The sequence below is a fragment of the Neoarius graeffei genome, chromosome 16 (assembly GCF_027579695.1).
Source record: "Neoarius graeffei isolate fNeoGra1 chromosome 16, fNeoGra1.pri, whole genome shotgun sequence".
NCBI lineage: Eukaryota > Metazoa > Chordata > Actinopteri > Siluriformes > Ariidae > Neoarius > Neoarius graeffei.
The window spans coordinates 24,523,930-24,538,713 of record NC_083584.1 but is presented as its reverse complement, the minus strand read 5'-3'; the positions used below and the strand labels follow the sequence as shown (position 1 = coordinate 24,538,713).

The window sequence follows — 14,784 nt, the reverse complement described above, 5'->3', positions numbered from 1 at the left end:
GAGGCGAGGCGCATAAGGCTTCAGAAATTCTCGTAATTCGTAATTATTCTTCTTCCGGGTTTGCGGTGTTTACAGATCCCAGCGTGCTCGCGGGGCGTGTGTGGGCATGTGAGGACACTCCTCCTCACCAATCAGTGCACAGGGGAGTGTCTGCTCACGCCCCCAGCCTCACTCGGCACGGCTTGGCTCGCTTCAGCCCCACTCCAAAACGGTACGAGTTTTAGGGGCTAAGCAGGGCTGAAACGAGCTGAGTCGTGCTGGTTTTTGGTAGTCGAAACGCGAGCCGTGTCGGGCTGAAGTGAGCTGAAAAAGGGTAGTGGAAAAGGGCCATAACAAAGTGATCCAAGTGTGACATATGCGCCTTTTCCACCAAGGCGGTTCCAGGGGCAAAACCAGACCTAGTGTAGTATTTAGTCTGACTCATCCAGTGAAGAAGAAAAAGAGACGTTGTTGTTGTGCTTGGCACTAGATGTGCTAGCGTGCTGGGCTAATAGTGCTAGTGACGAGGCTAGCGTCTGGGAAAACTGAGACGTATACAGTGACATAATGATGTGGCTCTGTGGTGGCTTTGTAGCCCGTGGAAAAGCAAACCAGTTCTTTGAAGGTTCGCAAGTCGAACCAGCTCTGAACCAGCAATAGCACTAGCCCTGAGCTACTGTAGCACCTCATGTTGCAGGAAAGGGGGTAATAGTGTGCCACCGTATGAGGAAATCACGCTTAACTAACAAGGTCTTAGACATCTTTTGACAGACTGACGAGATGCTAAATCGACTCCTTAACCAGCATGATCTTTGCAAGAAGAAGGATTAGGCAACATTAAAAAGTAAATAAAGAATCTGTTTGGTAAAATGTATTTATGTTTTCTTGCAGTATAGGTGTCAAATATGTTAGATGGAAAAACTAGATTTCAATCAAAACCTGTTGGGGGTGTGTTTGGCTGTTTGCCAGAATTCTGTAATGTTTGGTTCACACGTTGGCGTTTCAGCCTTGTGTATGTACGGCGTATCAGGATATGTGGCAGTAAGAAAGGAACGTCACAGCATCGCCAGCTTACATAGCTAATACTCTAGGATGCGTAACACGATCTCCTTGTACACCAGGGTGTGGCATATTTTTAAGTCCGCACTTAAAAATCCGTAGCACATATGTAGTAGCTTTGATATGTCATGCATATGTCACGTGTACGCTGTAAAAACGAAAGCTACGCAGCAGCAGTGATGCAGCGGGAACGTTGCTCGAACGCCTATTACGCCGTGCGAACGCTTTAGTAGACTGGGCTTCTGGCTCAGGCTCAGGCTGGCTCTCTGGAATGACTTCAGTGTCTGATGAAGGTGGCTCCGGGACTGGCTGGATGGATGCGGCTGATGTCTTTCTTCTTCCCTTGCCCTTCTTGGGTCCTGACTTCTTCGCTGCCATGATGCTTTCTTGACTGTAACGAATGATAACGAGCGCAGCATGGGGCCCCCTTTTATACCCACCTGTGAACGTCGCAGATACGCCGCAGCGACATCACATGCAAGAACGAAACGCCACGCCAACGAAAGAAACGAAGCGGTTACGCCACAGCAATGCATCATACGCCACACATACGCCTCAGTACGCCATAATTTTACGTCCCGTGAACCCCATACAAATCCCAGATACGCCACAGGAACGCCACAGGAGCGTCACACATACGCCGTGTACGTCACAGGACTTTAATTTTGGATAAAATACGCCTCATTTCTTGAGACCCACACGCCGCTTATGTGCCAAGATACGAGACAGTGTGATAGTAGCCTAACAGTGATATTCCATGGGTTTTCCCAGACCACCACGCATTGGACCAACTGCCACGCAAAACACTGGGGAACTTAAAGACACTGTATTTCCTGATTCTAACTCCATACATAAGCATTTTAAGCTACAGAAGCAGCAGCATGATGCCATCTAATTTAAACCCATTGCATTTTATTCTCTGTGAAAAAAAAATCATAGAGAAATGGCAATACAAATTCCTTATAATAAATACAAATGATTAATCTATATGTATACAGTTAAGAGGGTTTTTTTTTTGGATTATTTGTCAAAATTGCAACTAGAGAATATATCTTTAAGAATATTCTACTTCATGGCCATGACTCTATCGGGCTATTTTTATAACAGCAAACTGATATTATTTTTTTTTATCAAAAACCTTTTCCGCTTTACAACAAAGCCATTGCTTTATCCTGATAAGAACCAAAGAGTACCTTTAACATGGAGGACATTCTGAACACAGCTTTACTTTCAGTGGTAACTAGTTCACGATCGTACAATAAAAATAATTTGATTTTGTATTCCCTTATCTAAATTGAGGTTGATGCAAAATTCAAATCGAATGTAATTTGCATGTAAGTTGCAGTCTGTATTACTGCTGGTGACTGATTGTCCACATTCAGTACCACGCTACCGATGCGTTATAAATATTTGTTTTGTCTGGCTTTTATGGAGTTATTTGTTATGTCTGGCTTTTTTGTTTTGTCTGGCTTTAAACATATCAAGAAAGCAAAACTACTGAACCAGTCAATAGAAAAAGATAACATTTCTATACAGTTGAAAGTCATCAGCTCCATACTGCAGCGTCTGTTTTATTCTCCATGTGTCTTTTTGCATAAAGGATTATTTCCACCCTCTTGTGAGTTTAATTAATTCTAATCTCTTTATTGTCATCAATCAACATGGAGAAGTGTCGTCCAGGCGCAAGGTCTACGTTTGTTTTCCCAAGAGCTTGGAGTGATGAGCTGTTGCCACCGCTTGTCTTGTCCATGGCTACTGTCGGAAGTTGAGGTACCCCTCCGTTCTGAATGACAGAAATTTCATTGTTCTTCATGGCTAAGCCATTGCTAATGGCTACAGCATATCGACTCCAAAAGTTCTGATCCGTGTTCATGGCCCTTGCTGCAAGGTCCTTCTGAAATACTTCATTAAATTTGAGAGCCTCGGCACCCAGAAGAGCCAGCGGGTTTTCCACGGACAAGCGCCTACCTCTCCGTGCAGGTATGTTATTCCACATGTGAGTGCCCATGTGTACCTGCAGGAAGGAAAATCAAGAAGAAAAGTCATCATGGATTAGTATATTCACAGTGATTTCTCTTGCTTCCTTTACCATAGAGAAGACTTTGCTCAAGTTCCAGGGCTATATATCAACATACCTTGAGATTACCCTTTGTTGTGAAGGCTCTGCCACAGATGGAGCAGGCAAAAGGTTTTTCACCAGTATGTGTGCGCTCATGGATTTGTAGGGCGCTTGCTGAAGAGAAGTTTTTCCCACATACGTTACAGTTGTGTTGTTTAGGGATTCGTCGTGGTGGTGGGCTTCCAAACAGCGAAGTCATGCCTGGGAGTATTGCTTCAGAGGGCGTAGGTGAAGACTGAATAGATCCAAATACAGGAAAAGGCCCTTCTTTAGGTGTGTATGGCCTATTGCAACTTTCCGTCTCCATCTTAACTGGGCCCCGTACGCTATCATCCATGTCATGGGATCTCTGGCTTATTCCTGAGAAAGCAATGATAAACCTTTAGTGTAAACCACAATAAGTGTCATCATAGCTTTCAAGAACATGACAAGAACATTTACAGAGAAAGTAGTAGGTGGGCCAAAAATGATTAAGTGTTAGGCTAAAAGTTTGTCAGCGATTTCCAAGTATCCTATGAGCACGTATGCATTACTGGAACACGTATGATCAAATAATTAGCATCATCTTACCATGCTCCATGACTGAAGACTTCCTGATCCGATCGTACACTGCTCCATTTATTGCATTTGGGGCTGGGGAATCAGACATTTCACATTTAACTGTAGATGTTCGCTCTTGTTTATCAAAGGTAACATTGAGCGAAACTGGGATATCCTGTCGGCCCTCAGGCTGACATTTTGTTGGTTTTGGTGTTGGTGGGTGATTGATGTTGGCCGACTCTGGCAACAACGTACTTTGATTCTCTAAATCTCCCGTGGATGGAGAGCCATTATCCGGATGGTTGTCAAAAACGCCACTCGTTACCATCTTGTGTTCAGTTAACTGGTTAAGACCGACTGCTGAGTCACCATCTGATGTTCTAACATCAGACACATCATGAGGTAATTGTAAAATCGGTGATGAACTACTGTCTGATAAAGTGTGAAGGGGGTTTTCACCATTTTCTGAAATATCTTCCTCTTCGTATGAAATATCATCAAAACCATCATCATCGTAATCATTGACACTGTCAAAACTCTTCTCTTCAAGTGTCAAGCCATTGTTTTTTTCCTGGATAGCATCTGTTGGGAGAGTTTGGAGGTTATTGGGAATTTGTCCTCCCATGTGCATGCGAATGTGCTGCTGTAAGACAACAGCATTGGTGAATTTCTTCTGACAAATTGGGCATGAGTGCTGAACCTGAAGAGGAGGCTTTGCACGATGGACACCAAAGTGAGTCTTCAGGTTGCCTTTTGTAGTGAAGGCACGGCCACACACCTTACATTTAAAGGGCCTCTCACCAGTGTGAATTCGGTAATGCATTTTAAGTGCACTCTGACAACTGAGCACTCGGTGGCAGATCACACATTGATTGGGGTCCATCATCTTTTTGTCGATGTTCTCCACAAGCTGCTGGAGCTTTGACGTTTCAGATGCCTGCATAGATTCTTGGACTCCACCGAAAGGAAACCTGGCTTTAATCTGCTCCGAGATTTGAGAAGGAGCAGAAGATTTTAGCACTGGTGTAGTCACATCAGTGGACTCTGGTGTATTTGCTCTAATGGGTGTTTCTGTTGATGGAAATTTTGAAAAAATGTTGTGACTTGCAGAGGTGATATTTTCAGCTGGATCGGTCACACAGGTTGGGGGAAGGTGAATTTCATCAGCTTTTGAAACTGTCGTGGTCCCTCCTTCCTTGTTTAACTGGAGGCACACAGCCAACTTAGGTGTATGTAATTGGTTGTCAGACTGTACAGGAATATCTTTGTCAGTACTAGTGTCATTTGGAGATAGTGGTGCACTTTCATTTTTAGCGAGTGAGGATCTTTGTGGAGATCTTCCAGTGGGTGCATTACTTAAGGAATCACTGATGTTTTCCACACTTGTTACTGTTGGGGGTAACTGCAGACCCAATCTAGGAGGTAATGTCTGGAGAATAGGTTTGCTGTCTAACCATGTTGACCCTGCTTGCTCTGGAGGAAATGACATCCCATAGGGAATACCAGAGCTTGTTGGAATATTATCAAGATATTCTGGCACTGGGTATGGATTCATCTGTACATGGGGGTATCTGTCTTTGTGCCTTTGGAAGTGAACTTTCAGGTTTCCCTTAGTGGAGAAACGGTTGCCACATATGTTACATTTGAAGGGCCTCTCACCGGTGTGAGATCGCAGGTGGATCTGCAAGGCACTGTCACTGCCAAATACCTTGGCACAGAACCTGCATTTGTGTTTGAAAAAGGGGTCCTCGGAGCTGGGCTTGCTTTCAAATAAGGAGGAATTGGGCAGTTTACCTTTGCGATGCTTTATCATAGAAGCAAGTGGTTCTAGCGCATTGGTAGTGGCTGCAATGCTGGCAAGTGGGTTTGGGAAGATGACTCCACTTGGAGGACTTTGAGGTAGCAGTGGTAAGTTGCTAGAAGTATTAATAACATTGCTCTGACTTACTGAATGGGGATGAGGAGAGTTCAGGGGCTGGGTACGACTAGCATTAGAGAGAGCACCATTGCAGGATGGTAATAACGAAGACACTCCAGTATATGTAGGTAGAGGAGCGTTTGGGTTTGCTAAGGAAATGGGAGTACTATCATTTTCTCTGGGATTGGATTGTTCATTATGTGGCTGTGATACCCGAAATGACGGGCCTTCCAGCCTGGATGCCTGGGACACAGAAGCCTGTCCGTTCACTGTGGAAGGCATGACTCCGGATAATGGAAGTACAGGAGGAGGGGCCATGCCTTGGAAATGATAAGTGCAAGAGACAGAGGGAAATGCCTTTGAGGCTGGGTTTAGCGCAGCTTGTGTTGGTTGCCTGTTCATCACGGCGACCTGATTGCGGATCTGTTCAATGAGCTGCAGCTGGTGAACCTGCTGCTGCTGTAATGCCATTAGCTGTTCCAAAATCATAGGTATTGCCACTGAGCTCGTCTTACCTCCAGATCCATCACCTTGGATACTTTGGGAAAACTGTGCAACTGCTACCCTGGTACTATGGAGGATCTCCAAGGTTACATTTGTGCTGGGAATGCCATAGTTTGTTGTGCTTAGACATGATAATGGTAGAGGAATGGCGCTCTCACTGGAGTCTGGTGGAAGAGGGCTGGGGTTTGATATTTTATCCACAGGTGCGGTAGTATCCATAGGGTCATCTGCTCCGACTGCATAATTTTCTTCAGGAAGACTGACATTTTCTTCTCCTTTCTCAGACGATTCAGAATCAGGTTCCATGTTCTCAGTTTCAGCTGGGTCACTATGAGCACTTAAGAAGGATTCCGTCGGAGATCCCTGAGGGGAAGGAAATCTTTCATCCTCCTGTACAATGAGCACAGAAGGCTCCTCAGTGCATTTATTCTGGTGCTCCAACAACTCTGACCAGTTGAAAAATTCAGCACAACATGTCTTACAGACAAGAGTCTCCTCATTCCCGCTGCGGCTCTCGCTGCCGCTCTCCTCACTGCCACCTTTACTCAAGAGCACTGTTGAAAAGAACCACAGAGAAAAAAAATGCGTGTGAATAGACATCCACAAGTTAATGAATTCTTTACAGCTTTCTCTGTTGAATGAAAAGTAAAGATATATCTAATCAGACTGTGTGGTCTAATCGAGATAAAGATATATCTAATCAGTTTACCAGTTATAGAGACTCTCGATATTGTCATACACCCAGGACCCAGCTGATAATTTTCTGTGCACAATCCATCAAATTACATGGTTCATTTATTGAATTAAATTCCATAGGAGCTATTGATTTCCAATGATTTCAGACAAGTCACATCTGACCTGTCAGTTCACAGCAAATTGAGACTTTGATTGACTGATCGGAATTTTCCATTTCCAGCATGCGCTCTCATTTCCTGGATATTTTAACCTATTTTTTCCCCTCTTCTTGACACTGCTGAACTGCACATACTCTCCTCAGTGTCTGAGTTGCATAAGCTTGACCATCTTTTTGATTTAAATGAGCAAAACACAGAATAAAATGATGTGACTTTAGGTTAAAAAAAAAAAAGAAATGGGTAAGGCGTTTCCCCCAGCAGCACTAAGGTAGAGGCCTTATTCGATACTGTCCTACAGTCTCAGAAATAAAGGTACCAAACTGTTCTCTTCCTTGTTGATGGGGTGGAATCATCAAGGATACATATTTTCAGCTGACTGTTAATCTAATCTTTGACTTGGGAAGAAGCATACCTTTCATTAGTTTTAGACTAATGCTTTAAAAGTAACCTACAGTATATATCAGTGTCCCATACTGGTACTTTTCCTAACTATTGTTACGTTCCCATATGACACTAAAGCTACAGAAAATGTCAAACAATTAGGTAGAAAACTGCTAAACTGCAGAAATAACACTGAATTAGTTCTAGTTGGTTAAGAAAGGAGAGGACTCTAAAACGATTCCTACTGTAAGGCAAAACAAAAGATCATGATTACGGCAACTTTTTAAAACGCCATAATATTACACTAACGACATAACTTATTAATACATGTCTTGAAAAACAAATACATAATAATCACAAAATAGCTCATGACGCTGTTGGTTGATGAAGAAATTAACTTTCTGAAAGGATTCCGGAGGCAAATCAAAAGCTGAGAAGCATTCTTGAAATGCCCTAATATCACGTCAACAATATGAGTTATTCCTTCTTTCTTTCTTTATTAAATAAATAAATAAATAAATAAATAAACAAGCAAGCAAGCAGATCAAAATGTATTTAAAGTCAATGGTTGTTAATAATTAATATGAAATCTGTTTTAATACTTTAACGTTTGGTTCATTTGAAGTGAAACAACAAACAAACAAACAAAAACAAACAAACAAAGACAGCAATCCAAAAACATGGTGATTTTTTACACCATAAATTACACAGTTAGGACTATATTAATGGGGCAACCACAAACTTGGTGATGAGGGCTATAAATAAAAAGAAATAAAGAAAAATAAATAAATAAATAAATAAATAAATAAGCAAGCAAGCAAACAAGCGAGCAGATCAAAATGTATTTAAAGTCAATCGTCGTTAATAATTAATATAAAATCTGTTTTAATACTTTAACGTTTGGTTCATTTGAAGTGAAACAACAAACAAACAAAAACAAAGACACAAAAAACAGCAATCCAAAAAACATGGTGATTTTTTACAGCATAAAATTACACAGTTAGGACTATATTAATGGGGCAATCACAAATTTGGTGATGAGGCCCATAAATAAAAAGAAACAAAGAAAGATAAATAAATAAATAAATAAATAAGCAAGCAGATCAAAATGTATTTAAAGTCAATGGTTGTTAATAATTAATATGAAATCTGTTTTAATACTTTAACGTTTGGTTCATTTTAAGTGAAAAAACAAACAAATAAAAACAAACAAACAAACAAACAAACAAAGACAGCAATCCAAAAACATGGTGATTTTTTACACCATAAATTACACAGTTAGGACTATATTAATGGGGCAACCACAAATTTGGTGATGAGAGCTATAAATAAAAAGAAATAAAGAAAAAATAAATAAATATAGAAAAATAAATAAATAAATAAATTAATAAATAAATAGATTTAGCGACAGACAATCTAATCACATCCCAACTGGCGCTTTGAGTTCAATATCTAGACGGATTTGTGTTTTCTCCCCTCCCTGCAGTCTGTATTGTGATCCTCACACCCGGGGCAGTTACAGTGTGGGTCAGTGGCTCATCTCATTTCATTAAGCGTGTGGGTGGTCCTGCACAAGTCCCACACACACACACACACACACACACACACGAAGGTGAAAGCGCGTTGAAGAGGGCTGAGAGAGTGCAGATCAAATGAAGTACCCCATTAGCGAATGAAACACACCAACACTTCAGCCGTCCAGATCGAGTGCACCACGGCGACACTTACTGTAGCCTCCTCAGTCTGCGCGCACTTCATTTCCACCGGCCCACGCTAACGATAATCACACGAGCCTCACCATTTCTCAAGCCCTTCGCAGTGAGCGTGGGGTCGAACAGCATTCACAAATCTCTATTCTGCTTTTTCTCAACCAGATGTGTTTCCTCAGAAATGCGAAAACAAAGGAACAGACACAGGCTCAGAAGTGTCTGAAACAACTTATAATAATAATAATAATAATAATAATAATAATAATAAAGGTCAGAGTTTAGATTTTTTTTTTGGTGAACAATATTGTAAGGTTTTACTGATGCTGCTATATTCCATCAGCACTGAGATATTCATTCATTCATTCATTCATTCATTCATTCAATTCCCTAACCCGTCATTTCCTTTAACATATAAAACGAACGTTCAAACGACTTTCTGAAAGTTTTAAGGCTTGACCTCGGAGTGGTCCGTGTGTGTGTGTGTGTTCATGAAAACAGGAGTAAATGAAGTCTGTTCGGATAATGAATGAAGTCCAGCTTATTGTTAATGTGCAGTAAAACAGCCGCCTCTTTGCACACACACATCTGAATAAAGGCGCAGATTCAATCCCAGGCCAGCCTGCTTCATAAAGTGACACCGTTTAGAAGTGATAAAATGCACTGGATAAAAAGGCACGAGTGGTTTAACTTTAGCAGTGTGAAAGAATTCTATAACATATTTATAAAAGAAAAAAATCTGAACTAACAAGGTGCGACATTTCAAGTTCAGGCTAGGAGATAAAAGAAAGCTTGCATTTAGTGGAATTTAAATTATTTCACCATATAATAATAATAATAATAATAATAATAATAGATTGAAAAACTACTTAGGGTTGAATAGACAAACAGAATAGCTTTGGGAAGAAATGGGCAACACACACACACACACACACACACACACTAAGATGACAAACTTACTTCACATCTCTGGATTTTGGACTCGAAGCAAACCTGTGTGTGTAACTTTGTAAAAGCTTTAGTTATTTCTTTTAAACTTGTGATCATGTTGATAAACTTCGCATCATTGTATTGTCGCTCTTCATCCCTTTCTTAATCACTGCATTACAAGTTCAAACAGCATTATTTCAAGGATATATTTTATTTTATTTTTTTTTAATTCAGTTCCTCAAATAAATTTAAAGAAGTGGCAGAACTGCAGCCAGGCTCACAAACTCATGAAGCTCAGACTGAAGTGGATGAGAAAGTGTGAAGTGTAAAGTGTAAAGTGCGCGGCCCATGTCCCTGGTCCCCCTGGGCCCCCCCGGGCCCCCCTGTGTCCCCCCGGTGCTGCAGGGTGCGTACCGCTTTCCGTGCTTCTCCCGCGCTGCTCCATCTCCATCTCCTCTCCCGCGGTAACGTGCTGGGGCTTGGCCTGCTTGCGCCGGGACATCCTGTGTGGCTCTTGCGCCCGCGCATCGGCGGCGGACGCGACGCGCGCGCGTGCGTGTGTGTGTGTGTGGATTGAACGCACGGCGGCGGCGGCTCGGCTCGGCGGATGTTCGGGCGTGCGGGATGTTTAGCCGGTGTCAGCGCTGCGCGGTTTGCGCATGGCGGAGCTCTGATGATGATACAGGCGCGCGCATCAGGAGAAAAAGCCGGACCGCGCGCGCGCGCGCTCGGATTGGCTGCTTTCCAGTCGGGTCGCGCGGGATATGCAAATGAGGCACGGACTTCGGATAATTAGGCGCTGCTGCCGCTGCTCTCTGTGCGCGAGACACGGCACGACCGACACACACACACAAAAACCCCAGAAGGGTTGCCAGATTGGAGTGTGGTTTCCATCGGGGTTGCCAGATAGGAACTCTCTATAACACTGTATAACACTTATCAGCTGTCTGAGTACGGTGGTGTAGTGGTTAGCGCTGTCGCCTCACAGCAAGAAGGTCCGGGTTCGAGCCCCGTGGCCGGCGAGGGCCTTTCTGTGCGGAGTTTGCATGTTCTCCCCGTGTCCGCGTGGGTTTCCTCCGGGTGCTCCACAGTCCAAAGACATGCAGGTTAGGTTAACTGGTGACTCTAAATTGACCGTAGGTGTGAATGTGAGTGTGAATGGTTGTCTGTGTCTATGTGTCAGCCCTGTGATGACCTGGCAACTTGTCCAGGGTGTACCCCGCCTTTCGCCCGTAGTCAGCTGGGATAGGCTCCAGCTTGCCTGCGACCCTGTAGGACAGGATAAGCGGCTACAGATAATGGATGGATGGATGGATGGATGGATGAATTCAAGTTGGCACAGTGGTGTAGTGGTTAGCGCTGTCGCCTCACAGCAAGAAGGTCCGGGTTCGAGCCCAGTGGCCGACGAGGGCCTTTCTGTGCGGAGTTTGCATGTTCTCCCCGTGTCCGCGTGGGTTTCCTCCGGGTGCTCCGGTTTCCCCCACAGTCCAAAGACATGCAGGTTAGGTTAACTGGTGACTCTAAATTGACCGTAGGTGTGAATGTGAGTGTGAATGGTTGTCTGTGTCTATGTGTCAGCCCTGTGATGACCTGGCGACTTGTCCAGGGTGTACCCCGCCTCTTGTCCATAGTCAGCTGGGATAGGCTCCAGCTTGCCTGCGACCCTGTAGGACAGAATAAGCAGCTACAGATAATGGATGTATGGATGGATTAATTCAAGTTGGCACGGTGGTGTAGTGGTTAGCACTGTTGCCTCACAGCAAGAAAGTCCGGGTTCGAGCCCCGTGGCCAACAAGGGCTTTTCTGTGTGGAGTTTGCATGTTCTCCCCGTGTCTGCGTGGGTTTCCTCCGGGTGCTCCAGTTTCCCCCACAGTCCAAAGACATGCAGGTTAGGCTAATTGGTGGCTCTTAATTGACCGTGAATGTGAAGGTGTGTGAATGGTTGTTTGTGTCTATGTGTCAGCACTGTGATGACCTGGCGACTTGTCCAGGGTGTACCCCACCTTTCGCTCGCCTATAGTCAGCTGGGATAGGCTCCGGCTTGCCTGCAACCCTGTAGGACAGGGTAAGTGGCTACAGTGGATGGATGGATGGAAAATTAATTGAAATAAAGTTTAATTCCATTACATTTAATTATAACCAAACAAAGATCATTTAAAGATTTTACTAAAGATATCACTTCAAGAAAAGTCACATGAATTCGATCATCCATGTGTGCATAACCATTCCATGTGTGGTTTTAGACCCTTCACGCATTTTCATTCACACTGCATGTGAATGTGTGTTATTTTATTTTCACACGAGATTTTATCACATGATTTATTTCCACGTGCCACGTGCTTCCTTTAGATTTACACGTGATCTTTAAACATGATTAATCCATTTCCATGTGATTTTTACACAGTAGTTTAAGTTCATATGATTCCTTTATTTCCCCCTGTTTAATTTTCCAAATGTAGTTTGCATACAGGATTATTCACATCATCACGTGCATAGATTTCATGTCAGGGAATATATAGATTTTTACTTTCGATGCACCATTGAAGTTTGTTTGTTTGTTTGTTTGAAGCATAGATTTGGACTATAAAATCCCTTACAATGCCGTCTCAGATGTCTATTTTCAGAGAAGTGTATTTATCACATCAACACTATTCTCACCTGTTGCTGTTCGAGTCTTTGACCTTGTCTGGTTCAAATGCTATCTCACTAACACACGTCTTTTTGTTGCAATCAGCAAACAGTAATCTGCCATGCTACTGTAGCTTAGGGTGACCCCCAGGGATCAGCTCTTGGTCCCATTTTTTTTTTCAGAATATACCAGTTACCATTGGGTTGCATTATACCACATATAACAATTTCAGTTTTTTATGTTATGTTGAAGATCAGGAGATATCACCTGCTCTCCTATCATTCATTTCAGAAATAATATGAAGGATGAACATCAGTTTTATAAACCAGAGCATTAATAAAAGTGAAGTTTAAATTAGTGACCTTAAATCTTTAGTGACCTGACTTTGCTATTATAATTGATGGGATAAGTATATTACACCATCTTCTCTGTCAAATCCATTCATCACTTTTGACCCCTCTTCCCCCCCCAAAAAAAAAAAAAATATGGACCTCTGCTACTTGCTCAACACAAAAATTTTATCATCACTCAAATTTACTATTGCAATTTGGTCTCTCATCTAGAACTCTATAGCTACTATTATGTTGCTGTGGTTATATTGTAATTATTAACATAATGACTTAACAGTTATTCACTGAAGGTGAAGTGAATATCGGTGAATAATAATCGAGATGAAGTTGAAGTTATTATTCACTGATATTCACTGAGCCTGAGTTGGATAATTGTTTTAGTATAAATACACGGGTGATTATTTAAAAAAAAACATATTAAAAAAATAATTTATTTCAAACTTCAAAATCGGCATGCAAATGTAATAAAGGAACGCACAGACTTGTGTCACTTATCTACGCCGAGTCTACTTTGTTTTGAAATCGATAAAATAAATCACAACTCAACTTTACCTTTGAATAGTTTTAGACCAAACTTTATAGCATTTTTAGTGCTTTTAGGAACAGCATTTTCTTCCACAATTTCTAATTCTCCCTTACTTCCGGTGCTGAAGTGATTGGCCGCCATTTTGCCGAGTCGCTCGAGGTGGTTATCGAGAAATCGTCCGAATTTCTCGATCAATCAGTGCATGCGATTTCCTATAATCACCTTCATATTTATACTAACATCAATTAAGAGCATCATTCACTTTCATATGGCTGGGTTTTTAGTGTATAATTTTTCATAAATTGAAAATAATCACTGAATTAAAAAGCAGGGCTTTAATTATTTTAATGTAAGTACAACAAGTTTTAACTGGAAGTAAAGTTAGGGAGGGAAAGACTTGGTAATAGTCGTCTCGCTAGGTTGCTACCAGTTGCTCATAAGCCTGATATTTTGAGTAGGGAACACAGGTCATTTCCTTTTTAATGTTTTGTTTCCTCTGTGTTATTTAAGAGTTTCTGTAGCCCAGTGATTTTGTTCTTGTTGATCATTTTAGTGGTTTGTCATTGTGTAACTTCTCATTGTCACAATTTCTTATTGTGTATATTGATATCTGATGGTTTTTTTTTTTTTTTAAATCTGAAAGAAATTACTGCTTTTATAATCATTTAGATCATCATATTTTACAACTTTTTGAACTTTTTCTCCCCAACTCTATTTAAGATTGATACTGGACCCTGAAACTGTAAAACTGCAGAAGTGTTTTTTTTTCTTTCTAAACATTAATGAGACATTAATATGCTGTTTTCCAAATGAACTCCTGAAAAAAGTACATTCCACTACACTACGACACTGACGTTACAAACAATGCAGTAAGAATGGTGTAAACTTTACACTATAAAGTAACAGGATTGATTACTGCTACCAGGAAGTTCCTCCATCTCCACACCCCTGTCCATCCTCTCTCAAGTCCTCTGACACTGAGCTCCCAGAAGGCAGGTTTATTAACCTTTAAGTGTCGGACAACCTAAAATTTGATTTGAAACACACGACTTCAATCTCTCAGGACTGCTCTTCTGTCATCTTAATACACCAAGAAAAAAAAAGAAGCTTTCTTCTGTGGTTTAATTTTCATTTGATCTTTTTAACTTTTGTGAATGTGAACAGTATGTTGTGTCAGTCCTGACAAAACAAAACAAAACAAAACAAAACAAAACAAAACAATAAGGACATGAATTCTTTCTGTCTGTGTTGTCAAGCTTCCTTTGTAATATGACCATGGTTGATTTGAG

The 14,784-nt window shown here is 41.7% G+C and overlaps 1 protein-coding gene across 1 annotated transcript; it reads right to left on the bottom strand.

Annotated features, from left to right (window-relative positions):
* Positions 1–2,662: 2,662 nt before the first annotated feature.
* On the bottom strand, positions 2,663–10,492 carry sall3b (spalt-like transcription factor 3b). The gene is made up of 4 exons (XM_060942019.1): positions 10,405–10,492; positions 3,728–6,673; positions 3,174–3,517; positions 2,663–3,052 (listed from the first exon to the last, which is right to left on the bottom strand). Exons 1-4 carry the CDS (start codon positions 10,490–10,492, stop codon positions 2,663–2,665), a joined length of 3,768 nt encoding a protein of 1,255 aa, XP_060798002.1.
* Between the last annotated feature and the right edge of the window lie 4,292 nt (positions 10,493–14,784).